Genomic DNA, 27747 nt, shown 5'->3' on the forward strand with positions numbered 1-27747 from the left:
CATGTCTCTCCGAGAATGGTTCCACCCCGTCCCGCAGGTGTCCTTATGATGAAGTCCCAGAACCTAAGTCAGGTTCGGTGGGGTGAGGAGGTTTGGAGCCGACGACTAAAGAAAGAATTCTTAAGACGTCATTGGTGCAAAATGGTGGTTTATTAAAGCACGGGGACAGGACCCGTGGGCAGGAAGAGCTGCTGCCCCGGGTTGTGAGGGTGGGCATGTTATATACCCCACGGTTGGGGGGAGGTGGTGAAGGGATGGGAGATTTCAACAGAGTTCTCACATGCTAGGGAGGGTCTACAAGGTGCCGGGGGGGAGTCTTTGCCATTATGGCTTGATTAATGTCGTCTTTAGGTCAAGCACTAACATCAAGATAATGGGGGATTCTTGGTGGGGCATTATGATCCGGCCATCATCTACATTCCTTTCTACCCCAATCTCCTCCAGTTTATGGTGGGAGGGGGACATTAGGGCTTCAGGAACCAAGAGTTATTTGCCTCTGGAAATTTGTGCTATTGATAAGGTAACCTCCCTGTTTAGGTCTCTACGACATCTGTAGAGCAAGGGAGATTCCTGTCCTGCAGGATTGCGATCCCTGCAAGTTAACTATTTATCGTTTTATGATGATCAGGGGTGCCTGAGGAACGCCACACATATGGAGGGGAGCGGGTGAAGAGGGGGTGCAAGGCGCCAGCTTTTGCTTTGTCCTCAGCCAGCCTCCTGCTCCCTCATCACTTAGGCAGCACTAACATTTCCATGGAGTTCTGAAGACTACGCGAGTTCCGTTAGCTTCTCCCTGTGCCATCCACACGGCCCTGGATTTTGCCGCAGGAGGATTCATCAGTCTCCTCTGTTGTAATTATTACGTTCATGTGTTTTTCAAAACGGATTTCGCTACCCCAAATGCACGACCACACGGAACGCTCCATCCGGTTGTTTTCTAGAAGCGCTACTGTTGTGCCTTTCACCTTCAGACCTGCAGCCCGGCTGGAGTCGTTGTTTATGACGGGGGGAGGAGGGCCCGTCTTCTATTTGACCACACGGATCCCCAGTCACTCTGTGGTTTTTGGAAAGACTCGCCCTCGTCCAGTGCTCTGCAGGGCTCCTTTCTGGAAACTCAGTGTCCATACGTGCTTGAGTCTGCCTGGGGCTCTGTGATGTTGTGATTTGATAGTAATAAATGCCTACTTGGAGCGGGGGGGGGGTGGGGGGCACCTGGAGTCGCCCCCCAGGCGGTGGAGTGTCTGTCAGCCTTCCGCTCAGCTCATGATCTCAGGGTCCTGGGATCAAGTCCCATGTTGAGCTCCCTGCTCGGCGGGGAGTCTGCTTCTCCCTCTCCCTCCCGCTGCTTGCTCTTTTTCTCTTTTCTCAAATAAATAAATAAAACCTTTAAAAAAAAAAAAAAGAGTGTATATTTGGCCTCCATTTCTGGCACAGAGCTCCTAAACCCTTGGAAATTTCCTAAATGTAAGAGCCCTAAAGGTGTCTTTTGTTATTCATAATAAGCCCCTTTCAGCCACACCAGAGTTTGTGTCAGGGGGACTTCCCAGACTTTTGGAAAGCCCCTAACCATGGGGCGGGGGCTTGATCTGGAGCTGGAACGTCTGAGACTCCCCCACACACACCTCCTGGGAGGGGAAAGGGACTGACCTGAGCTCATCAGCACCAGCCCGGGATGGAACCAACTGTGCCTGTAGAATGACATCCGTGCACAAACCCCTGAGCTCCAAGCTTGGGAGAGCTTTGGGGTTGGTGATCCCAGGGAGGTGCTGGGAGGGCAGCACGCCTCCCCCCTCCCAGCGAGTGCGTGGAACCCCCACACCCCTTCTCACATCCTCTGCCCTTTGTACCTCTTCCATCTGGATGTTCCTGACTGTAGACTGATAATTATGACTCTCGTCCACACCCAGCCCTGCTTCGGTGTTTCCTTCTCGGGGGCCGAACACCAGCAGAACGGAGCACCCAGCCACCCTCCAGACTCACAAGAAACAGGAGTTGTGGGTCTGTTTAAGATACTGAGTGTTTTAAGTGGTTTGTTACGGACAAATGACAACGGATTCAGCGTTTGCTTTCAGCCTTCGGCTTGCTGCTGGGGCAGCGCCGTGCGCATCGCCCCCACCGCCTCCCACCGCGATGACCTGCACATTCTTCTGGATCTTCTGTGTAACTCGTCAACTGCAAGTGACGGCAATTTTATTTCCTCCTGTTCTATCCTTACCTCCTGCACCGACTTCCCCTTCCTTACCGCACTGGGCAAGACTTCCAGAGCAACGGCGGGTGCGTGTCCTCGGAGGGTCCCTGCCTTGCCTGCAGTCTCCGAGAGAGAGAGAGCTTTCCACACTTCCCCTGGAGTTAGGTGTGTGCTGGCGGGTTTTCCGCAGGGGTGCTTTATTAGGCAAGGGAACCCCTTGGGGCACCTGGGTGGCTCCGTCGTTAGGCATCTGCCTTCGCTCAGGTCACAATCCCAGAGTCCTGGGATCGAGCCCCACATTAGGCTCCCCACAGGAAAAAAAAAAAAAAAAGGCAAGGGAACCCTGTTCCGCAGCAGGTTTACGGAGACCCTTGCATCCCGAGTGGAGATTGAGTCTCATCAAACATGTTCCCTGTAAGTCCCAGTTAATGTGCTAAAACACGCTGACTTCACCGTGCTCTCCAAGCCTGCCTTCCCACAATAAACCTGGTTTGCGTCTGACCTCCCTCTCCTCGGTGCCCCCCCTCCGGGTGCTGGCACCAACACTACGATCACCTCCTGAAACTGGGGGGGATATGCCCTTTGCTCTCCTCTGGGAGAGCCCAGAGGAGGATTCATTACGGTTGCTGGTGTGCAAACCTTTGGTAAAAATTCACGCGTAAAGCAATCTGAGCCACGAGCTGATTCCGTTAGAAGCTTTTCCCTTACCGATTCTATTTGATTCTTTCTGGAGTCTTCAGAGCTTCCCTTTCCTCCTGCGTCACGGTTGGGAGTTGGGGTTTTTGGAAACAGGGAAGTGCTCATTTCAAGTCATTTTCCGGATGCGTTACCGTGACGTTGTCCCTAACACGTACGTCGTGGTTCCCGTGTCGGTAGCATCTGGAGTGCTTCCTTTGTTTCTCTTCCTTTTGCTTTTTTTTTTTTTAATCTTTGTTGTTTTCTTCCTCTCCCTTTCTTTGGGCCCATTCGATGCTCCTTCCCTAAGTTCTTGAAGTGAAGGCTCGTTTCATTGATTTCCAGCCTTTCTTCATCTGTGAAACCTGAGTGAAGGCAGTGCCTTGAACGTGGCTTTACTCTATCCCACAGGTTTTGATCCATCGTGGGTTTTTTTTTCCCCCATTTTAATTAATTTCAAGATATTTCCTAATTCCCTTGTGATTTGTTTTTTTAATCCATGGGTTATTTCAAAGTATGTTTCCTAACTCCCACACATACGGGGGTGCCCTAATTTGCTCTTTGTCCTGGATTTTTAGCATCACTGAGTTATATACTTGAGTATACAACTGGTTAGATCCAGAGAAAATGCTCTGTATCGTTCAGTCCTTTGAAAGTAAAACTTGCTTTATGGCTAAAACCGGGTCAGTTTTTTTTTTTTTTTTAAGATTTTATTTATTTACTTGACAGACAGAGATCACAAGTAAGCAGAGAAGCAGGCAGAGAGAGAAGAGGAAGCAGGCTCCCCACTGAGCAGAGAGCCCAATGCAGGGCTCAATCCCAGGACCCTGGGACCATGACCTGAGCCGAAGGCAGAGGCTTTAGCCCACTGAGCCACCCAGGTGTCCCCCCGGGTCAGTTTTTAAAAATAGGTCATGTGTGCCTGAGAAGATGGTGTATTTTGCAGTTGGTGTTCTATAAATGACCATTAAGTTAGATTTTCTTACCATATTTCTCAAATCCTCTATTTATGGATTTTTTTTTTTAAAGAATAGGATTATTTTAGGGGCTCCTGGGTGGCTCAGTCATTTGAGTGTCCTGACTCCTGATTGAGGCTCAGGTGATGATCTCAGGGTCATGGGATCGAGCCCCAGTCCAGCTCTGTGCTCAGCATGGAGACTGCTAGAGATCTGCTCTCTCTCCCGCTCCCTCTGCCCCTTCCCATGTTTACATGTGCTCTCTCTCTCTCTCTCTAAAATAAATAACTAAATCTAAAAAAAAAAAAAAGAAGAATGTGATTATTCTACCAGCTACCGAGAAGGGTGTGATACAATTTCCCACTATGATTCTGCATCTGTTTCTGCCACTTCATTTGCCTTTACGTATTCGGAGGGTGTGTTAGTAGGCGCGTGTAGATTTTAAATTGACCTTCTCTCTTCCTGGTGAATTGACTGAACAGTCGTAGCAAAATGACCACCTTTGTTTCTAGTAACACTTCATGCATTAATGTCTGCTTTGTCTGATGTGCTAGTTTTGTGGGGGTTTGGGGTTTTCTTGCTTTTTTGGAGAGAGAGCAAGACTGAAGGCGTGCACCCGTGTGTGAGCAGGGTGGGGAGGGGCAGAGGGAGCGGGAGAATTTTTTTTTTTTAAGATTTTATTTATTTATTTGACAGAGAGAGAGGCATACAAGCAGGGCAAGTGGGAGAGGGAGAAGCAGGTTTCCCGCCGAGCAGGGAGCTCAACGCAGGGCTTGATCCTAGGACCCCAGGATCACGACCTGAGCCGAAGACAGCTGCTTAACCCACTGAGCCACCCGGGCACCCCCAAGTCATATTTTCTTTATATCCACAGGATCTCTTTGTTTAGAACTATCCCCCCCCCAATTACCATTTTATTATTCATGTCTGCTTTTCTGACCTTCCCCCCGGGATCCCATTCACTTTGTGCAGGTTTGCCATCAACGGCTCCTAGGTTTCGTTGGCTTGAAACTGTCTTAATTTTTATACTGTCACAGGGAACTTGAGACCAACAACTATCACTTTTTAGTTCTTCAAATGTGCGGTTCCGCTCTCACGCGGCTTCCACAACTTCTGCCCAGAGGTCAGCTGGGCTCATCAGCGCTCCTGGGAAAGAAAACAGTCCCCCTTGCCGTGGGTAAGCTTTCCTCTCTGTCTTGGTTTGTCGTGGCTCCTGCTCCCCCCACCCCCGGGTCTGTGCTGGGTGCACCCTTGCCTTCATTCACGATGCTGCGAGTCACTGAGTTTCTCAAGTCTGTGCCTTTGTGACTCTTATCCCTCAGGTGAAATTCTCAGCCACTTTCTTCTCAAATACCGTTTCTGTAACATTTTTCCATTTCCCCTTCCGGCTCCCCCCGCCCTTGTGAATACGCTCTCTGCGCTGTATCTCCCCTCCCTTCATCTCTCCATGCTTCTTTCTGAAGATCTTCTGATCTATCTTCTGAGCCGCTGGCTTTTCCCTTCAGCTCTGTACACATGCCGCACGCGGAGTCACAGAGCCCTGCGCGTCTCTTCTTCTGTTTCTCACTTCTGGACGTTCCCTTGGATTTATTTTATTAATTAGTATTGGTTTCAAGTTCTCTGCCACAATTCTGTCTTACATTTATCTCCTCCAGTGTAGCAAGCACAGCTGTTCCAGTGGTTGCTGGTGACAATGTTAGTTTGAGCTCCCCCCCACACACAAGGCACACTTGCTGGATCTTTTTAGTGAAGAGGATCACAGACCCGATGGAAGGCTCACTTGGTGGCTATCTCAACTGTTGGAGCATGCTGCAGGAAGGTTTCTGAGTTATCTAGAATATACACACTTCTACTCTTATTTGTGAAAACCTCTAAAGTGGAAATTTCTTGTCCTCGCCTGACCATCTGCCTAAAGGGAAATGGGCTCTGCTCCATTCAGCCCGAGGAGGGGCTGGTGACCAGGGCCAGCTGATGGAGGGCATCTGAGGTCACTACTCCAGCTGTGTGGGGACATCAGAGAGAAAGGCATGGTCCTCAATTAGCTGTTCCTTGTGGAATGCTTCCCTTGGCACCTGAGTCAGCCTCCTGCGTTAGTGTGATCTCATCCAACAGTTGGTTCCAGAACCCTTGTCAAGTAAAGATCTTGGAAGAACTAAGCCTGACAACCCCATCCCAACTCACTGAACCCTGGACCCCGGCCTCCTCCTGAGCCACACCCGGAATAATGAGACTGGCTCTGAAAGTCACCCGTCTGGAGCTCCAGGGCTCCCCAGGCCTCAACAGAGAAGGGCGAGGCATTCTAGTTTGTGTGTGAGCGTGTGCTTGTAACCGCCGAGATATAATCTACACGACATACACTTTGCCCATTTCAAGCGTGCAGTGCTTGGTTTTAGTACATTCACGCAGTGGCATGACCACCCCTATCACCAGTTTTAGAACATTTTCATCGTCTGAAAAGAACACCCTGTCCCTGTTAGCGTCACTCTCTCCCCACGCAGCTCAGCCCCTGGACCCCTCTCATCTACTTTCCGTCTTTACGGATTGGCCGGGGCAGGACGTTTCACATCAGCGGAATCATACAGTGAGTGGTCTTTTGTGACTGGCTGCTTCCGCTTGCGTCCTGTGTTTGCGGGTCGTCTGTGCTGCGCGCAGCAGGTGTTCGTGTTTTCTTCATAGCTGAGTGTTGTCCCGTCGCACGGACAGACCCCATTTGTTCGTTTATTCATCCGCGGAAGGACATTCGGATTGTCTTCGCTTTTCTTAATTATGAATCCTGCTGCCAAGGACATTTGTCTACAATGTTGTTGTTCCTTTCGGGGATCCACCTAGAAGCGGACTTGCTGGGTCACCTGTAGCTCCACGCTTACTGTTCTGGGGAAGCACAAGGCTGCTTTATGAAGCAGCAGCACCGTTTTACGTTCTGGCCGGCCATGGCCAAGGCTGACAGCCTCTCTCCTTCCTCGCCCACATGCGTCGTTTTGATGACAACCGTCCTGTTGGTTGTGAAGTTGGGTCTTACTGTGGTTTGGACTTGCACTTCCCCGGTGGCTAACGGTACTGAGCGTCTTTTTCATGTGCTCCTGGGTCATCTGTTAGTCTAGTTGGAGAAACGTTGATTGAGAACCTTTGCCTCTTTTTAATTATTTTTAATCATTGAGTTGCAAGAGTTCTTAATGTCGTCTAGATATAAGTCCCCTATCAGATGTACGATTTACAAATATTTTCTCCCATTCCGTGTTGTCCCTTGACTTTCTTAGTCATGTCCTTTGAAGTCCAGAATTTTAAATTCTGGTGGAGTCCAATTGATTTACTTCCCCTGTAAATTACTTGGGTTTTGGTGTCACATCTAGGAAACTACCGCCTGATACAAGGTGATGATGATTTACAGCCGTACTTTCTTCTCAGCATTGTGTGCGTTTAGCCCTTATCTGGAGCACTTTGATCCACTTCGAGATAATTTTTGTATATGGTGTAAGGTAGGGAGGCCATCTGGAGGCATCTTGGTTTTTTTTATTATTTTCTGTTAACTTTTTGTTGTTTTTCCATGATCTGGGAGAGGGTCTCATTTTATGCCCATTAGTATGGCCCCAACAAACCAGTTTGCCATCCTGCCGTTGCCTTTTCATGCGCACACACACACAGATCCCATAGGATGGGGAGTGCACTCCTCACGGCTCCCACCCCAGCTGCAGAGTGACCTGAAAGTTGTAGCATAAACAGTAATCTCCTTTGGCTGAGTCACCGGCTGTTTTTAAGCCCTTTTGCTATAATGCTCGCATTGGTTTTGCGGGTGAGTTTATCAGGTCTTTTCCAAGAACGGTTTGTCAGGGCCTTACTAGCCGAGGCCAGGGCTCCGCGGAAGGGGCCGGTACAATGTGAGCAGTTTGGGGCACCCGGATGAAGCTGACCCATTCCTTCCGTGCTTCTTTGGGGAACACCCTCAGCCCCTCCCCCCAGCCGCGTAGAGGCCCTTCCTTCTTGCACGGCTGTGGCTCTGTGGGAGCAGGGTCTGCTTTCCATCCTACTGGGAGCAGAATTGCAGTGTCTGCCCATTCCTGCCTGGCCCCAGCCAGGGCTGAGCACAGGCTGATCCCGGAGCCAGGCGAGAGAAGGACACCTGTTGCTGCCAGCCTCTTGGCACCAGAGGAGCAGCGCAGCCTCCGCACTCCCGGCGAGGCCAGGGCCCAGGCCGCTAACCTGGTTGGCAAGCCGTGGGGAGAAGAGAAAGGAACATCGGCTCTTCACTGCTTGAGTGTGAAGGAAGCTCTTGGCGGGGGTGTTCGAGCCTGCAGGTCACTGTAGGGGGTTGAATTGCAGCCGCCCCGCAAAAGGGACATCCGAGTCCTCGCCCCTGAGACCCATGACTGTGACCTTACTTGGAAATAAGGTCTTGCGCCGATGTCGTTAAGGACCTTGCGAGGAGATGCTGGGTTTAGAAGGGGCCCTAAATCCAATGGCAGGTGTCTTAATAAGGGAAAGGCAGGGAGGTATGACGGGCGGGAGAAAGAAGCCACGTGAAGACAGAGACTGGAGTGACTCAGCCACCAACCACGGAATCCCAGGGCCACTGGAGGCCCTAAGGAGCAGGGAGGGGTCCTTCCCTACAGACAGGGAGGAGACCTGGCCACGTCAACACCTCCAGAGATTCTGGACTCTAAAGCTGCAAGAGAACAAATGTGTTGTTTCAAGACATCAAGCTTCTGGCCGTTTGTCACGGCAGCCCCGGGACCCTGGCACCCTGGCCTGCCCGCCGGCCGCTCGCTGGCTCTGGGAAGCACCGGGCGCCCAAGGAGACCACGTCCAGCTCAACCTGCAGAGCGCGTTCCTGTGAACCACAAGGCAGTTCAGGGCCCAGCCTGTGCCCAGCTTTGTCCCCGGGTGCCCCGCAGCAGGCCCCCTGACTTCCAGCGGACAGTAGGTGGGGTGCGGGGCCGGGGCGAGGAAGGAAGAGGGTTTGGTTCAAGGAGAGCAGACTGAGGAGGCTGTGATGCTGAGACACGTGGCTCCAAGTTTAATGTTTTCTGAAAGAGCATCGGGACAGCACGAAGCAGCGGGCAGCACTGACGGGCCCAGAGAAACACGGTTTTCAAGTCTGACCAGCAGAAGCCCTTCAGAGGGAAGGATGTGCAGACCCCAGACCCGGTGGCCAGGCCCTGGGAGAGCAGAGGGATGGGGTCAAGACCAGGGGTCACCGGGTGGTGGGGAGGAAGGTTCCTGTAGGGGCTTCAGGGCCCGAGCCGGTAGGATGAGGACCCGGGCCCTGGGCGTTGATGGCGAGAGGCAAGGAAGGGCCGCCCGGCAAAAGCCAGCCGCAGGCCAGAGCACCGACTCCAGGCGGCAGACGTCTACACCCCGCCTCAGAGAGAGGCCAGAGCACCGACCCCAGGCGGCAGACGTCTACACCCCGCCTCAGAGAGAGGCCAGAGCACCGACCCCAGGCGGCAGACGTCTACACCCCGCCTCAGAGAGAGGCCAGAGCACCGACTCCAGGCGGCAGACGTCTACACCCCGCCTCAGAGAGAGGGTTCGGACTCCCGTGGTTGAGACATGCCTTCTGTCCTGGGCAGAGGGATGGCGCCCCACAGGGCCTCCGAGACAGTAGCCGGGAGCCTTCCAGCTCCTTCGGGCTCCACCCCGCGCGGGGGCCCAGGGCAAGCCCTTCCACGTTGTCTCGGGCTGCTGGTCAAAGAGGCCTGGGGGAGAGGCCTGGGACTGCCGAGTGTCGAACCCTCTGGGAAACACGACTGGGAGATGGTGTGCAAGGAGGTTTGGTAGAAAATGGTCTAGAACCATGACCCTGCTACAAAACGAAGGGCCCAGTGCCTTCGGTGACAGACCGTCCGAGAGGTGAAACAGTGACCCGTCTGCGAGGCCGAGCTCTCTGGGACCCTGACAGCAGGGTCACCGGCATGAGGGCCCTGCACAGGGCTCCCGGGCAGCGTTGGGGAGTGGAGCAGAGCCGTGCCAGGATGGATGGCCAGGCCATGGATGCACGGAGCCTCGCTCCCCGGAGAAACATCTGCAGATCCAGCGGCTCCTGAGGTCCCCGGCTGCTGTCAGGAGTCTGTGCGCCCCCGCGAGCCAGCTGCTTGTCTCAGCCCAGAGACCCGCGGGCAAGGCCATGGTGCCCCCAGGACGTGGGCGTCAGTCCAGCCGCTGACCACGAAGGCTCCTCCGTGGCCTAAGAGGTTCCCAGTGCCCTCCACCCCATTCCCCGTAGCCCACAGCACCTACTTCAGGTCTTCTGGAACATGTGAGAACAGCCTCCCCAGGAGCCGGTGCAGCTGGAGGAGACCCAAAATGCGCATCTCCCTTCCCCACAGGGCTTGCTTTGCTCCTTTCACAAACTTCAGCATTTCCCTCGGTCTTTCCAGCCACGGGCAACAAGGATGACTCTGGGACACCCTGCCACGTGGCGGCCGGCCCCGGGGTCGCCTACGGACTGGGGCACGGAGGGCAGCTGGACACCCCGTCCGGGCAGGTGCCTGCCTGCCGAGCCCACCCGGGAGCCCGCGAGGCCGGCAAGCGCAGCTGCTCCTGCTCCCCCTTCCGTGGAGGGCGCCGTGGAGGAGGCGGAAGCTGGGGCGGCGGGGCAGGGAAGCCAGGCCTGGGGGGCGGGGTGGGGGGGGCGGGGGGGGCTGCGGCGCGCGGCACGGGGCCGGCGGGCTAGGGCTCCGCGGCGTGCTTGACCAGGTAGCCGCTGAAGGTGATGTAGGTGTCGAACTCGTCGCTGAAGATGGCGTTCTCCCGCTCGCCCTTGAAGAGGCGCACCCACACCTCGTCCTGGTCCCGCAGCTCGAGCATCAGGCTCTGGCTCTGCATGATGCTGCGGTCGCTCACCTGCGCGTACAGGATCACCACCTCCTCCGCGTTCTTCATGATGTGCAGGTACGTCTCCTTCTGGTTCCAGGTGTGCACGTTGAGGCTGAAGAAGTAGATGCCCGGCACGTAGCAGTAGAACCTGCCCGTGAACATGTTGAAGTGGCCGTAGAGGTTCACGAACTCCGTGTCGAAGATCAGGGTCTGGTAGTAGTCGTTGCTGTGCAGCGGCTTCTTGCGGCCCACGGAGAAGGCGGCGTAGTGGTTCTTGCAGCGGTCCCCGGGGGCCCCCATCGACCCCTTCTGCCCTTTGGGGCCCACGTGGCCCCGGGCGCCCGCTGAGCCGGTCTTGCCGTATTTGCCTTGCAAGCCGCGGTCTCCCCGGTCACCCTTTTCACCTAAAGGGACAGGAAGACACGCGGCGTCAGGCCGGCTGACCCGACTGTGAGGACGGTTCTGTTTTCATCCAGAGGCAATCATTTGTTTTTCCCCCTCTGGAAAGTCCTGGCAGAGAAAAGGGAACACGGGGGTTTGTCCAAAAGCAGCAGGCACAGCGACCAGCCCACAGCGGACTCGGAGCAAATGAGCTGCAGGTGGCGGGCTCGCCCCAGGACTCTGGGGTGGGACCCGCAGGGCTGGGCCGGGTTATCTGGACCACCGGGCTGAGGGCATTTCAGAAGGCCCGGCTGGGGGCGGAGGGGGCGGGGCACTGAGCCTCTAAACAAAGGTCACGGAGGCTGGGGTGCAGCCCCAGGGCTGAGACCCTCCTCCGGCCCTGGTCCCGCAGGCCTCTTGCCAGTCTCTCCTCTTGGCAAGGGGGCAGAGCCTGCACCCCTAGAGGACATTCTGCCTCTGCGCCGGCCCTGCGGGGGCCGTCTACACCCGCTGCCTCTTCTCCCCGCTCAGCACGGAGCAACCCCACCTCCCGTCCATGGGAAGGTCCCCTCGGCTTCACGGCCATCTGACCTTTCAAGATGGTGATGTTGATCTGTGGCACAGGGACAGCCTGGTACACGGGGGTACCAGGGTCACAGCAGCGGAAGCACGGGGAAGCTGTGGCCTCCTCCCCCCGCCTGGGGCTGGGCTTTTCATGCTTTTCTCCATCCCTAAGGGAATAAAGGCGGTAGAGGGAAAGTCATGAGCTCTCGGAGCTGGGACTTCCCTTCACTTCTGCAGCCAGAGGGTCTGGTCTACCTGCACGCCTTCCCTCTGTCCTGGACGTGCCAGACGGTGTTCACTTTCCCTGGACAGGGACCGTCTTGGCTCTGGGCAAGCTCTGGGACCCTGCAGGAAGTTTCAGCAAGAGCTCTGCCTTCTGGTCATGCCAGGAGTCATAATGGAGACAATGAGTACAAAAACACCAATAATTTGAAGCCCCCACCCCCTCCCAAACGCAGTCTGCTTGGAGAGGTGTGCCCCTCCGGGAGGGGTTTCAGATGACGTGCGACCAAGCCGCGGGTCCCCTTCATGCGAGGTCCAGGAGCTAGGACATTAAGATGACTCATTTGTAAATGCGAGGGCTCAGCTCCGTCTTCAGGATTCCCTTGAGCTGCAGTGTTGGCGGCTGGACACTCCCCTCTGCTGTTTCCTACCCACCCCTGAAGGACCGCGGGGCCGGCTGGTGGCCGCTGGTGGCGGCTCCATGCTGCCCCCTTGTGGCACCGCCCTGTGCTGCACGGGCTCTTTCTGGCTCCCGCCCTAGAGCCGGGACGTCTCGGAGACTGTCGCTCCTTCTCTGTGGCCGCTTCCTTCTCTACCTCTGCTCCTGCTCTGAAACCCCAGACAATCCAGGAAAAGCGTCTGTACCCCCTGAACACAGGCCTCCGAGGTGGAAGTCCACCTCTCGCCGGAAGTCTCCACCTGTGGTCCGCAAGCCCCACCAAGCGGATGCGTCCGAAAGTGTCGGCCTGTCCCTCTGCCCCTGGAACCTTCTCTTTCCAAACCGTCTTCACGGCGCCATCACCAGTCTTCCCAGAATGGACCCTGGGGCTCATTCAAGAGGCTTCTCTGGGCTCACGACCATGTTCTGAGGATCCCGGGGTCAGCCCCACCCCCCACGAAGGCACCTGCAGACGCTGGACCCTCGGGCCTCCCCGTCTCCGGGGGACCGTTGCCGCTCTGACTGCTCTCCTGGAACACGCCCCTTTCCACACCTCCCACCCCTCTTGTTCTCTGCCTCCTCCAACGCTCTTTCTGGACCGTCATGATATCGAACCTCCCCGTGACATCCCCACCCCCCCATGATCATCCCTCGTGACTCCTGTAGGGTTAAGTGCACAAGAGACCCTTCCCCATCGGGCTCATCTCCCCACCCCATCCCGCACCAGCTCCACTACCCCAGGCCCACCTGGCACGGTCACACCCTCCTTCAGCTCTTGGGATGCTCCCCAGACGCAGGCATCCTTCAAGATGGGGACACGCCTGTGCCTGTCTCTCCCACACCCCCCACCGCCCCCAGCGCTGCCGGCACACCTGTACGGCAGAGCCTTCCTCCGTGCTCTGGGTCACGTGTGTCTGCATCCCCACAGCCTCAGAGTCCCTGGAGGCCAGAACTGTCATTCGTGCGATCCTCCGGTGCCCCCCAGACGGCCAGATCGAGAGTGGGCACTCGGTGTTCATTGAGTGAAAAGTGAGGAGGAGGGGGGGGGGGAGGCGAGGAGATGCTGGATGTCAGCCTGTCTCGTATCACACTCTGAAGAAAGCCTGAAGCCTTGGGTATCAAGTCAGCCCCAAACTCAAAATAACGAAGAAATTCAAAGCGTCAGCCTAGCTCCCAGGTGTCTAGGACCTCACATTCGAAGAGTGGCAGTTTCCCGAGCAATCCTAAGCATTCTGTGCCTCCTCACAAAATATGCCAGACAGCCTGAAGTCTCTGTTCTCGAAGGTCACATCCACGAAGACGATGCCATTCAGGAAGACATCATGACTTTCCGAGAAAAGCACCCCCTTCCCTGCCGGCCCTCGGCAGGCCTCTCCCGCCGGCAGCCTGATCAGATGGTCAGAGTCCCTGGGCCAGCTCACGGCCTATACCTGCGGGTAGCACTCAGAGCCCTGAAGATATTCTCGAAGGACAAAACTAGGATCAAAGGACAGATGGAGGGCGGGGGGGTTGCAGTTTGGGGGAGATCTTTACTGAAGGACGTGGCCGTAAAACCTTACAGAACCTTAAAAACCTTACCACCCTCAGTTTCAGATAAGGCCCCGGGGTAACTAAGAGGAGAAACGGCAGGTCTGTTCTCTGGGACCAGTGTGTGCAAGGACCCTTCCTATGGCCCCTTCGCATCCAGCCCTGAACGAACCCCCTGGGGTGCCCCGGACCCCAGGCTCCACCCACCGAGTCCGAGCTCCTGCCTCCACACCTCCCCGTCTCTCACCTCTCATCGTAGTCCAGCAGTGGCTCCTTGGTCCACTCCTGCTCCAGCGGCTCCTGGAGACCACGTGGCACACGGCCCAGCACCGGGCCACAGGCGAAGGCCAGCAACAGGCCGCCTGCCAGCACAAGTCTCAGTCCCCGGGAGCCCATCGTCCCGCCGGTGCCTGCTGGGAAACACACCAGGGAAGGACTCGGGCTGGGGCAGGCCCTGCAGAGCAGCAAGCCCGAGCTGGGTCCTGACCCACGAACCCCAGAAGGCTTCAGCCACCGCAGCTTCAGGACGGCGACCACATGCACGTCCACTCACGCTCACACACACCCGTACGTTCTCCCCACACTTGTCTGTGCACACTCACATATGTGCACACTCTCAACACACGTGCCCACTCACATACTTACATAGTCTCACACCGCCACACGCGTGTGCACACGCACGTGCACAGCCACGTGCCGCCCCTGGGCTGGCGCCGGAGCTCTCAGGGGAAGCCCTGGACAGCCCCTCAGCCGGCACTGAGAACAGTCCTTCCAGAAAGAGGTGTCCACTGTGGGTCCCCAGGGAACCCCTTAGGGGGCAGTGCCTGGACTTCAAATAGGCACAACATCCCACCCCTTCCCACCGCTAGAGGCATCTCCCCCAGCCCACTTGGGGAGCCTTTTCTGCCATCTGGCATCGGCAGCCCTGTGTGCCTGGCTGTTTCGGGCAGGCGGGCGGGCGTCCCCGATGCGGGCGTCGGTAACTGGTCAATCCCAGCCCATCTTGGGGTGGTTCAACAGCTCGCAGGCCCCGTGGGGACACCAGTCCAACCCTCTCAGCAGCCCAGGGAGGGACAGAGGTCTGGGGGAGGAAGAACCACCCAGCATTTGAATACAGGTTACCAGCGGGGTCCAGGTTGCTACAGAGAGGCGTATCTCGAAGGTAATTAAAGGAAAATACCTGATTGTCCCTTAACTCCTCTTTTATGTTTAAGGACAGTTAAATCCCAAGACAGATTTCTTCCTCTGGTCAGTAAAAGTCTACGCAGATAATAGTCTATGCACTCCTTCCATTGGCTGGGGGAGGCCATGGGCTGCTCTCAAACACCCCGTCGCTCTGAGAACTTCTAGCTGGTGCGGCATGGCCTTAGGGCTCCGTCGGTCAAATTTGGGGCTTTGTTTTTTACTCTGCACGTCTGTGGGCTCGCTGCTGTAGCACTGGAGAGAGGCTTCCCTGGGAGCCCTCCCTGCCGGAGGCCCCGTGCCGACTCAGGAGAGCATGGGGGAGGCAGGGAGCTGGGAACCCGAGGCCTGGGACAGAAACAGCGGGAACCAGAGGCTCTCTGGGTGGATCCTCAGACACGTGCTGAGCTCTGAGCTGGGGAGGCCGCCTCCCCCGGAAGCCTCTCCTCCCTTGCCACCCACACCTCCGCTGGGTCTTCGGTTCTCTGCATGGAGTGGATCAGCAGGGCCTCCCCACGTCTGGGCTCTGTACCAACCGACCATCCCTCCTAAGCATCAGGACCCAGAGACCTGCCCAGTGGACAAAAGACTACTTGGACCAGTGCCCCCCCGACTCAATCTCTACTGTTCGTGTTTATGTGAATTTATAAAATATGTATTAAAGTTATCTACCTATCCGTCCATCCGTCCGTCCATCCGTCCGTCCGTCCATCCATTCATCTGTACATCCATCCGTACATCCATCATCCATCCATCCATCCATCAATCCATCCGTCTGTCCATCCATCCGTCCGTCCATCCATCATTTCTCCTTGGCAGAGCTTGGGTGACACCCGAGTCTGTCCCCACTCTTTGGCCGCCTTAGACAGCACGTCTCAACCAGTGCTCAAGCTCCTGCTTTGCAAACTTTCACGTACACACATACCACCCGGGAAATCTGGTTTCGATGCAGATTCTGATTCAGCGGGTCTGGGACAGGGCCTCGAGGGTCCACATTCACAGAAAGTCCCGCACGCTGCCAGTTCTCCTCCGCCTCGGACCACACGTTCGGGGCCCCGCCTCCAGCCCCTCCCCTAAACTCCTGGCATCTGTCCGCCGCATACATCCTGCCCCTGCCCAGGAGTTCCCATTCTTCCCCTCTCTTCTCTTAAACACCAGCCTGGTAGGACCCACAGCCTCCACAAGGGCAATGCTGAGTCTGCCGGCATCATCTCCACGGACCCTTCTGATCTCGGAAGTCAGGGTTAGGTCTGAGGACATCTCCTCATTCGTCATTCTTACCCCCCCACCCCGGCAGCCTCAGCAGGGCCTGCGGTGAATCCTTCAAGGAGACGACATTCATTCATGATGACACCGAACTCACAGACAAGGAAACAGAGATGTGGAGAAGTTAGTTCATCGGCCTCAGACCGCCTCGCCGGTAAGCGAGGGCTGAGGAGGGCTGTGGCCTTGACCTCAGCAGACCTCCCTCGATCCCATCAGTATCCTACCCGGTCCTCAAGACCCAATTCAGGCGCCTCCTCTTCCTCCGGAGGCCTTCCCAGTCCCTCAGCTGCCGAAACCTCTCCTTTCTCCTTTCAGATTTTGTTTTTTTCTGTTGCCTCGTCCTGCAGCGTTTTGCTTGGCCGGTAAGACTGTGCCCAGCAGACCCTGACCTCCTGGTCTTGGCTGGTAAGACTGTGCCCAGCAGACCCTGACCTCCTGGTCTTGGCCGGTAAGACTGAGCACAGCAGACCCTGACCTCCTGGGCTTGCTCCTCTTGGACCCGCCGAGCGTCCCGCAGCACCCTGAATTGGACCGCTCCTCGACAAATGTTTGTGAAGTGGGATTTTCTAAAGTTGTTTATTTCCCCTTTTCTGTATTTCCTCTGTTTTTCCTTGGCACCTCAATAAGGACTCTTCTCCCCCCCACCCCCCCCGCCTTGAGATGCCAGGCTTGCATCACTTGAAAGGAAAAGAGGTTTTCCTTTCTTCAAACATTTTTCTTTCCTGAATCCAAAGTAATATATATTCATTTTGGAAAAGTCGGGAAGGAGCCACAAACACACATGAATCGGATTCTGTTGTCCCTAGGGTTTCTCGACCTCCACACGCCTGGCGTTTGGGGCTGACTCACTGTTGTGGGAGGCTGTCTTGTGCACTGCAAGAAATTTATCGGCCACCCCGACTCCATGCCCTGTATTCTACTGACAACCCCCGCCCCCCAGCTTGGACAGCCAAAAACCTCTCTGGGCTCTGCTGCACGTACGCCGGGAAGGCAGAATTCCCCCTGGTTGAAGCTCAGGGTTCGACCCCCGACAAGAGCACCACTTGGCATGTTGGTCTGTCTCTTCCCACATAAGAAGGGATTTTCCTGGCCTCGGTCGGAAGCGCTGGGGACCGGGGCCTTCGGGGCAACGGGATGAGTGAGGAGGACCCAGCAAGGAGGCAGAGGCACAGGCTGGCAACATGAACGGCGACCGAGGGTGCCGGGTTCTTCTCAAGAATCTCCTTTTCGGGACCAAAGCAAACCTGGAGTGAAATCTTTCCTTCTCCAAAAATATCTGAAGAGCCATTTTACCAAGTCCCACAGAAAGGCCGGCATCATGACGTTAAGATCATTTTAGTCACTTTTGGGCAAAAACAGCATTGCCCAACATCCAACCAAATTTGGCTCCAAATCACTTTTAGCAATTTCCAGTGAAATGAAGTCACCTATGGAGGCCGAGGCTCGCCCCCCCCCCCCCCAGCTCAGAGGACGGCGCTGCTCCCAGCGAAGGTGGGGCGGGGAAGGCTCCCCCCGCCGGGACTTCTTCGCCGGTGCTGTGTAACCCTCACCATCTGGGCCACACGGTCCAGCCTCCAGGCTGCCTTGCGGTCAAGGCATCTGAGGCCAATTACAACATGACTCAAGTTCCTGACTTGTCTTTCTCAAACGCAGTGAAGGAATTCATTCGCCGAACCCCACGGCCGCTCCGGACGCCTTTTTCCTCCTCCTCCCTGTCCCCGCCACCCTCGGCTGCTCTCCTGCTTCGGCTTAACCTCCCCCCAACAAGGAAGAACCCCCTTTGCGGGACTGGGGCGTGCCAGAGGGGGAGCTGGGCCACTTACGGGGTCAGAGAACGCGTCCTCGCTCATAATCGGCATCCCTCTGCCGACCTTTTCTGGACGGGGGTGAAGCCTTCCAGGAGACAGTCTTCAGACCCACGCTGCAGTTCCCCGGCGTCCGGCTGAGATCCGTCCCCCGCCCCCCCCCCCCGCCCCCACCCCCGTCCATGTTGCCCTGCCTGGGACCAGCCAGGAAACTTCTAGAGCCCGGTTGCCACATGTCTGCCTTTGTCCGTGATGCCACACCCAGGCCAGGGCCATCTGGCAAAAGCATTTACAAACATGGTTTTCCCTCTTCCTTAATCCTCAGCGGCTGACCAGCTGTTCTGGGAGGCAAGAAGCCTAGAATCTCCCTGGATGAGAAGCGGCTTAGAAGACAAGCCGTCCCTCCCTCTCACCAGAACGTCTCGCACGGGCCTGGCTCCCCGAAGACCCATGATGTGCCCGGCCTTGTGTCGGACCTCGGGAGGGAGTGATCCTGCCATAAACTAAACTCCCTCCCTGACCTCGAGAAGATGACCGTCCAGTGACGAGACGGACGGGTGCTGGAGCGCGGCTCAAGACAGTACAGCGAGCCCGGGAGCAAGGTGGTGAGCGGGTCACGAAGCTTCGAGGCCTTCTCGGTCCAGGAGACGGCCTCTGGGCCACGTGTCTTTCATTTTAAACCAATTACATAAAACGAGAGATTCGAAGCTGAGGGCCTCGGCCACACCAGCCGGATCCCGAGCCACGGGGGCGGTCATCGGCGGCCGCCACGGTGGGCAGCACGGGACAGAGCGTTCCGATCACGGCAGGGAGGGCTGTGGGACCAGATGGCATTGGCGGGGGAGGAAGCCGGGCTAAGCACAAGCAGCCGGCCAGAAATCTGGGAGCCATTTGGGCTCCTTCCTCTCCTGCGTCCACCACTCGGATCAGTCACCTACCCCCTTGAATACCTCCTGAAGTTCTCTTCTCCTTCCCACCCTTGGTCTCTACGTGATGCTTTCCAGGAGCTCTGGCTGGGGCCCAGACCTCAATACACCCAAGACAAATATCTTTGTCTGGCTTTTCTAGGGCCTGGACGTTACCCGAAAATCTTACGCGTGGCTCCCGCGGAAGTTTGGCATAAGACGGGACTTTTCTCCCACACCTCATGGCTTCGAGGCCAAGAATGCAACTCAGCGGGGCATGGGATCCCTCCTTGTTTCCACGTGGCATCAACTGCGCTCCCACGGCCGGGGCCCCTCCGCACACCCACTCCCACCACCTCCCGCTCCCCGGCGCCCCCCCCCCAGCCAGAAAGGAAACTCCAAGCTCTGCTCTGACATCTGGGGGAACAACTCTCCCACGGGGGAGCTCAGAACTCCCCAGCTGCCGCAGGAAGCCTGCTCGGGTTAGGTCCCGGGGTGCCCAGGAAGGAGAGAGCGCCATGTTGGGGTGTCCCTCTGGCCCTGATGACCATCATGTGACCCCTGCTTTCCTTCCCCAGAAGCCATTCATCACGCCAACTTTCCTCTGACCAGACTCCTCCGGTGACAGGAAGGCCAAGGGACTGCCAGGTGATGAACGACGTTTGCTCACCGATTCCGGAAGCCCACCGAAGATCTAATTTCCCCTTCGATAGCCGGGCAGCACAGCTGGCCCCAGAGCCTCCTGCTTTCCCCACCCTGTAAAGGAGGCAGCGGTGGGAGCACGAGGACCCCTTATTAAAGGGACTACAGTCAGTTCCCGCCTGGAGCCCACGCTGCTCGCGGAAACTCTCTTTTCCCTTCTCCAGGGAGCTTCTCTCTGGCTTAGAGAAGGACTTTTTTTTAAAGGTTTTGGTGCTTATTTGGTGACCTCCAAAGCACATGGCCAGGGATGGAGACCGAGTTTTGGGGGGGCTACTTCCTGGTTAATAAGCAAGGGCCCGCTCTTCCCTGCATAGCAGAGACACCTGGTTCGGGACAGAACAGTACAGGAAAGAGAAGGCAAGAGGTTCCCGCCCCCCCATCCTAAAACATCTCCATCTCTCCTGGGACAACGGTGCCTTGGCAAGGAAAGGCTCACCTGGCTTCCGCCCCTGCCCCGCAAACAGCGGGACCCCGTGGGCTGCAGGCGTCGGGCCTCCGCGGGCACCTGGCCAGCCCAGCCTCTCGGGCTCCGAGTCGGTCCCGGCGCAAACAAAGACCTCCTTGACTAGAGCACTGTCCTTAGATCACCTCTCAGCTGCCAGGCCTTGGGCTGCAGGCTCGCCCCTGCTTTGAGAACTGCCAGAGAGAGAAGAGCCCCGACAGCTCGTGCCCTGCCGTGAGCCTGCTCTGCAGGTGGCCTGGCCCAGGGCCCACTTCCCCACAGCGGGGACACCCTCGGGGTCTGACCGCTCCGGAGACGGAGGGAGGAGAGAGGCCGGGGAATGCCGCCGCCAGCGCCGGTCCCTTTACAAGCCGTGTTAGTGTCTTCCGTTCTGGGGCCTAGACACCACCCCAACATCTCACAGACACCCCCCGAGGAAGCATGGCAGAAGATAGAACGTTGTCCCACGCCTAGTGGCTTCTCAGTCACGAATAGAATCTAGCTCAGCGTGCGAACAGAGCCAGGCTGGCCTCCCTCTCTTTGGTCCCCCTCCGGCTCAGCCTGTCCCCCAGCATCTGTCCTTTACCGTCTCCCCGTCAGACCCCGGTGTCTCCCAAGCTGTGGCCTCGGCAGGCAGCTCCTCGCTTTTCGAAACACACTTTTCTGTCACTTTCTACAGTGACAGCTCCCCAGTCCTTGTCCCCAGGCCGGCCTGGCCAAGGAGTGATCAGCCCATGCCTCCCCCAGAACAATGTGGCCACTAGCCCCTGGGGCCAGTTAAATTTGTTAAAATTAAGCAAAATGAAGAATTCGGTTCTCAGCCACACCAGGACGATGTAGGGGGCCGCCCTCTCGGACAGCACGGCTGGAAAACATTTCCATGATGGCAGAAATTTCCATGACACAGCTCGGGTTATCTGTCTTCCGAACACAGCTCTCCGCTCGGTCCCCTGCTCTCGCACCGCGAACCCCATTTAACTCCGCTCCTGTCCCCACCATACCTGCCTCTGAGGCTACAGCCACCGCTCACACGAGGGCCCCAGGCCGGCAATCTAGGGGCGACGCAGACCCTGCCTCCCACGCACCTGTCACCTCGCATCCGTCACGCAGCCTCCCGAAGGCCCCGGCCCCTCTGCTCGGGCCCCCCCCCCCCCCCCCCCGCTGCTCCGACCTTCCCACCAGCTCACCAGGGGCACCTGGCGGAACTGCCAAGGCGGATTCCATCCGGGGCTTAAAAGGCTTCCCGCGAAAATCCGGGAAAATGTTTAAACCTGGAGCTTCACCACCTGGCTTCTGCCTCGCCTCTGGCCACGTCACCGCCCCACTCCAGCCATCTGGAGCCACTCAGGGCTCTGCTCCCAGACCCAGCTCCCGCCGCAGGCTCTCCTCCGTCCCCTTCCCCCACCACCTTCTCCAGCCAGCACGTGCTCTTCAGAGCCCAGCCGGAGGGCACCCCTCCGGGAAGGCACTAGAGCCACCTAGGACCAGGAGCCCCTCCCAGGGAGCTGCGTCTGCTGTCCCGTGTGACCCCAGGGTGTCAGATGTCTGATGTCCCACCCTGATGGAACTCCGCACTCACCTTTCTGCAAAGCCAACGTGCAAACAGGACTCCAGGATCCCACACTTCTCGCTAGGGCCTCAGGGCGTTCCAATCTCCCTCTAGCTCCTGGGTGGGGCTATGTGGGGAGAGAGGGGGGAAGCGGAGAGAGTGATCCAGGGTGGGCTCTGGAGGGCCCTGGTCGCAAGGCTGAATCCTGGCGTGGCCATCCGGTCATCTTTCCCGCTTATCTGCACTCAGAAAGTGCTTCCTAAGGGCTACGACCCCGTGCCTCCATTACCAAGGTCACAAGTCACTTAACCAGGAGAAGCGTGCTTTGCGGAAAGGCACGTAAACAAGTAAATAAGCCCCTGGCGGGAGGGAAGCTCCGGCCTGCGGTGCCAATTAGCGACCTCGGTTCTCAGACGCCTCCCCGCTAATCAGAGAGATCTCCCCGATGAGTGAAGGCTGAGTCGAAAACACACACACACACACACACACACACTCGGCAGCGGCAGCGCACGTCCGTGCACCCGGCCGCCGAGATCTCATCGGCCACCCACCTGGCTGCTAACAGCAATTATCCCCGAGGTGATGAAAATAGGCATGTTTGCCATTTTCTTATTTTGGCTTCTCTGATTTTTTTTTCCTCTCTAGCAGGCACAGACTTTTTTGCATTAAGTCCACACTATTTTCCACTTAGAACAATGATGAGTGAACCCCACCCTGAGGACTCAGAGAGCATTTTGTGTATTGTAGGGAATGGGACTCCAAGCGAAGAGAAGGAGGGGCTTGGGGACAAGCAGGGCCGCCTGGAGTGTAAACTCCATGTACTGAGCTGGGGGCCGGGGACACAGGGCAGCAAGAAGGAGATACAGCCTCCCCCACACTGCTCCTGGGGGAGCAGATCCCCTGGAGTTACCATGGATATGGGTTAGGCCAGGGAGGGCCACCTCACTTGGACCAGAGCCAGGCCTGGTGGAGAAATCACTGTTTCCTAGGAGAGGTACTTGCCACAGAGTCCGGGGGACCGAGGAAGCCAAGCCCTTGAGCCCATCCTTAGGAACCCTATGCGACAGCCAGAGGGAGCCCAGGAGCAGCCCCGTCATTGGCAGAAGTTCCCTACAACTGTTGACTGAGGCTCCTGCCTTTCTGGGCGTCCACCTGCGTCCCTCCCTGGGCAGGAGCTGAGCAGCGGCTGTGGCGTTTGGCCCCGAGGAGTTGACCCCCCAGCCGAGCCCTTCCATTCATGCACATTCAGCCGACGACTGAGCACCTGTGTCAGGCACGGCATGGGGCATGGGCGTCCGTGACAACCATGGCCCCTGAAGCCACGTGCTAAGATCTCCCTGTCACCAGGCTGCCACCTTAAACCCCACCCCCCCCCAGGTGAATTCCTTTGGATTTAGGCACAGAATCACCAGGAACACCCCCACACACACACAACCACCACCCCTTCCCTTAAAATGTCAGCGGTGCGGGAAGTGTGGCCCATTGAATGTGCATTTTGAGAGCCTTGCTATCACAGGGTAGAGTCACACAGCCCACTGGGGAGCTCCAAAAAGGAGAAGGAGGGGGAAGCCCACACCCGGCCCCCAGTTCACTCCGATGGACAGAAGCCCACGAGAACGCTGGGCTGGGGAGAGACCCGTGGCCGAGCACAGCTAGCAGGAATCAAAGGTGTACAGAATTGGCATGGGGGGGGCAGCATGGGTGCTCTGTGCCCATCCCCGGGGGTCTGCCTGGGGGTCAGGCTTGGGTGGCGCCTCCAGCGGGGGCTCCTGCAGAGAAGGAGCTGAAACTGGAGAATGTGGGAGTCAAGAAGGGAATGCAGAGAGGAAGGGGGTGTAGGGCCCGCTCACCTCCCCAGCGGCCCAGGCCAGCTCTGCGTGCCCTTCAGGCCTCCTTCTCAGGGGCTCGTCTAGCCGAGCCCATGGCCACTTCACAGAGCCATGCGTCTTGCTCCCATGGCTGTGCCCCCGTGGGGAAGGAGGGAGTCCGGAATGCCAAAAGACCTGAGAGCTCCCAGGCCACCCCCAAACCCACCCAGACCCAACAATGTCTCACTGGAACCCCCTTCTAGACTCTTCGCAAGGAGAAAGGGCCTGAGTGTTTCTGCGCACACCCCATTCCCCGCGTCTCCAGACCAGCCCCAGAAACCTGCAGGGCAAAGTCGCAGGGCCTAGCCCAACTCCTGGCCTGCCCTCGCCTGCAAATCCACCAGGGCTGGCAGCTCTCCCAGGCAAGGTCTTCTTCCTTCCCTGGTCCCCAGGGTAGAGGGCGGCTGCTAACCAGATGGTCCCACTGGGGTGCGGGTGCAACCCCAGGCAAAGGTTCTGGGGGATTCCGCAAGTATGGCTTTAACTGGGGCCAGCAACAGCCTTTGACGGAGCCCCGGGCGCTAAGGACTTGACTCCCTCCCCCAACTCCCCCGCTGCCTTGCCTGCCCGTCCGCCTCTTTTCCCGTCCTCGCTCCCCATCCAGCCTCCCTGCCCGCCGTCTCCAGCTCTGCTCCGTCTTGTGTCAAGGAAGACTCCTATAGGAGCCAGGGAGATGGTCAGACACAGAGGCCCAGCCTGGCCCACGGCCATCCCGACAGCCATCCTGGACAGGGCGGGACGCCCCGGGAGGACTGGCTGGAGAAGGGGCTGACTCCAAGGGCCTGCAAGGCAAGCCAGAGACACCCCGGTGGGCAGTAGGGGGCCTCCGTGCCTCTGCCCACACCTGTCCCGCTTTAAGCCCGGTCCTGGAAAGAAGCACGGGTGAGGATAAGAAGCTAAAAAGGATGCCGGGACTCTTGTCTCCTGCTCACGGGACCACTCCATTGTCACAGCAGAAGCCCGCAGCCGAGCTTGCAGAGCGGGAAGGTAGCCTGCAAGCCCGCTTCCCCACATCTGTGCCAGAGCGCAGGGCCGACCTGCTGGCCTGAGAACCCAGGCACGGATTCCCTGGCAGGGCCCCGAGAGTCCCAAGTCCCAGGCTTGCTGGGTTGCTCCGAGAGAGTGGGCCAAAGCGCCTTGTGCGGGCTTTGATGATTCTTTTCCAGATTGTTCTCCAAGTGGGCAGACCGAGTGTGGAGTCGGGGGGATACCCACAGTCCTGTCCAGGGGACTGCCTGGTCTCACTTGACTTTAAGAAAGAGAAGACAGATTTCAGCAGGTAAAAACAGGAAGAAAAAAAATTAATAACCCTAGGCCCACGCAGCAGTTATACCACCAAGACGAAGCGCGGGGGCGGGGGGCATCACCTCCACGTAAATATCTGTGGGCTCTCAGGGCTGGGAGGCGAGGCTGCTTCTGAAACGCCCCATTTTCCTCGCCCATTTTCCTCTCCGGTGGCTCGGCAACATGGCCTCAGGCACGAGGACCTTTCCACTCTTCCTTCCCTTCGTGAGCCATCGCCACCACCCGGGGGCCCTGGAGTCTCAGCCGCCCCCAGTTCCAGAACAGGGTCCCCCGCACGGGGCCAGTCTCAGCAGACAGAGCCCCAAGGGCAAGCTAATGTCCGGTGAGGACGCCCAGCAGCACGACTGTATCTACAAAATTCTTTTCATCTTTGTTTTGATGGGTGAACTTCAGTGCCAGAATATTTGGTTTATGAGTCATGCTAATTACAGCTTGGGGGGAGGAGGGCTGGAGGACCAGGAAGAACAACAGAAAGAAGCATGTTCTGAAAAAAATTATGCTGTGCTGGTTGCCCTGAATAGGGAGGTTTACATCCCAGGAATGAAGAGGGAGCTGGCTGTGCGCCTTCTCTGGGACCATGTCAGCTTCTCACCACCCACCTGCGCGGGCGCCCCTCGCTGGCTGGCTGCACCTGTCCCTCTGGCCGGTGGGGGGAGCCCCCCAACACCTCCGGCACCGGCATTTCTCTGTCTCCTTGACCTCTTGCTCATGGGAAGCACTGCCCTTGGCATCGTAAGAGGCTCAAGATGGGCGAGGAGGAGGCAAGAATAGGAGGAGAGGGCGGGGTCCCTGGGAAACAGAACCCGGCTGTCCTTCCTGCCCCCGGGCGCTTTCTCCCGGGACAACTAGGAGGCAGATCAGCCTTGGCTTGGAGAGCTGTTGACCCTTGAGCAAGTTACACTCCTTCTCCGGGCACTGAGATGCCGGCCCTCCAAGGGGATCCTCTACGAGTGTGCGTGGGCCGGTCAGGAGCCTCTCTGAGCTCTTCAGCACTGAGAGTGCCACTGACAAGATCCACGGGAATCGGATCCGCATCTGCCCAGCGCCTGCCGGACGGGACACACACGCACACACGCACACGCCCGTGCACACACAGCCCTCACCCAAGCTCCTCTCAGCTCTCAGGTCGAGAGGGGGAGTGGGGAAGGGAGACGGGACAGGCTAACTCAAGCCTCAGCCCCCATGGCCCCTTCCTCTTCTCGCCGGTGGGGACCCGGGGCAGGCCTCTCCCTGCAGCACACAGCGGCCAAGTGCATCTGTTTGCAACCTTGCATGTGGGGCTAACTGCGTGCTTTCCTGCTCTATAAAAAGCAAAGGCCTGGCAGCCCTGGAGGACCTCACATCCTCCCCTGGGGACCCAGGATGTAGCTAGTGGTTGAGAAAACTCAGTTTCTCAGGACCCGCCTCATCTCCAAAGCTCGGAAAGCAGCAGCTCCAGTGTGGGGCACTAACCTCCATTCCTGGAAACTCAGTGCGATGGAAGAGCCCGGTCACAGAGGAAGGCCGCTCCCTCCCTCCCTGCCAAGTGGACGGGGAGGGCCCGCACGTGCCCACGGAGGACACGGGGCTGCCCGGGAGTCAGCATGCTTGGAACCAGCCTAACACAATGTGGGTGCCCGGGGCAAGTGGGAATCACACCCGTCCCCGTGGAATGCCTAGAACAACAGAGCAGTACGTGGGGTCTTGACCCAGAGGTCCAGAGGCCCACGGGCCCAGAGGACTCGGCCCCAGGCCAGGGATGGTGCTCGAGTGGTTCAGGAAGCTCAGGAGGGTCCCCAGGGAAAGGGACATGATATTCCCCTGTCCGTGCTGAATCGCCTCCAGGAACACCAAGGCCATTAGCTGCGGGAGCCAAAGTCAGCATTTCCTGTTTTGTGTGGGGTCCAAACGGGCCCCCGGCAGGGCTGGGCAAACCTGTCTCTGAGGTGATCCAGGCAGTATCGGGGTTGGGGGCCCCACCTGGGACGGAGGGCCCCGGGTACCATTCCTTTTCTTCTCATGCCCAGAGAAGGGTGCAGCAGCATACACAGTCCACAAAGAAGAGGCAGGCACGATCATTCCTGACAGCATCCGGCCGCCACAGAGCCCCGGCTCCCCGGTCCCAGCGGGAGACGGAGCCCCCCCACGCCCCCTGCCCACACAGTACCTCCCGGCACCCCCCACGACCAGCCCCGCAGCTCCCAGGCTTTCTGCCCCTTGCCACCACTGCCACCCCAGCCCCTCCCACTCTGCTCTGGCAACCACCGCGCCAAAGCGCCGAAGCCCAGAGCAGGAGCAGAGCAGCCCTGCGCCCCGTCCCACCGCCGGAGCCCCCACCTACCTCCAGCCCGCGTCCCGCAGCGGCCTCTTGGGCTTGGAGCATCCCCCGGCGGCAGGGTCTCCTCCCAGCCAGGTCGCGGGAAGAGCAGACTTGTCAGAGGAGAGAGCCAGGAGGACAGAAAAAGTCCTCTGGGAAGAAGGTGCAGAGGGGGCGGGTGCAGGCAGCCGCGGGTCCCTGCCTTCCCGGCGGCACCGTGACCTCCTCCGGCCCAAGGTCTCTCTGGCCAGAAGCGGAAGCGCGGTTTCTCGAAAGTAAAGGAAGAATCAAGAAAGCGGGACAGACTCGTAAAGAGCAAACCCCAGCCAGATGTGAGCAGGGCGCCGAGCCTCCGACGCTCCCAGCGCACATTATCCAAACAGCAGCCGCTGAGGATTAACTGTGTGTGTGCCCGCGGGCAGGGGAGAGCCGCGCGGCCCTCCTCCTGGCCACCCTGGCGAGCCGGCCCAGCCTGGGGGGCACGGGGGACTCATCCCAGCCTCTGGAGGTCCTTCCGGGTGTGGGGGCTGCTGAGGGTCCAGGACAAAGAGGGTGGGGGCCCCCCGAGTTGCTGGGTGGTAGGGGGTGGGTTCCTAGGAGCCCAGGGGGTCCTTGTTGACAGCTCTGCGCGATGGAGTCCCCAAACGGGGGCAGACCTGGGA

The 27747-nt window shown here is 57.9% G+C and overlaps 1 protein-coding gene across 5 annotated transcripts; it reads right to left on the reverse strand.

Moving 5' to 3' along the window:
- Positions 1-10229: 10229 nt before the first annotated feature.
- C1QTNF1 (C1q and TNF related 1) lies at positions 10230-27441 on the reverse strand. Of its 5 annotated transcripts, none has more exons than XM_059149394.1 (5): positions 27110-27290; positions 21647-21743; positions 14013-14175; positions 11605-11744; positions 10230-11036 (listed from the first exon to the last, which is right to left on the reverse strand). In XM_059149394.1, the coding sequence occupies exons 1-5, from the start codon at positions 27149-27151 to the stop codon at positions 10486-10488; spliced, it is 993 nt and encodes a 330-aa protein (XP_059005377.1). In that variant the 5' UTR covers positions 27152-27290; the 3' UTR covers positions 10230-10485. The 5 variants fall into 5 exon arrangements, with proteins under 5 accessions (XP_059005377.1, XP_059005376.1, XP_059005379.1 ...); XM_059149393.1 differs by having other exon boundaries at positions 14013-14178; XM_059149396.1 differs by lacking the exon at positions 27110-27290 and adding an exon at positions 24852-25104.
- Between the last annotated feature and the right edge of the window lie 306 nt (positions 27442-27747).

The sequence above is a fragment of the Mustela lutreola genome, chromosome 15 (genome assembly GCF_030435805.1).
Source record: "Mustela lutreola isolate mMusLut2 chromosome 15, mMusLut2.pri, whole genome shotgun sequence".
Classification (NCBI taxonomy): Eukaryota; Metazoa; Chordata; class Mammalia; order Carnivora; family Mustelidae; genus Mustela; species Mustela lutreola.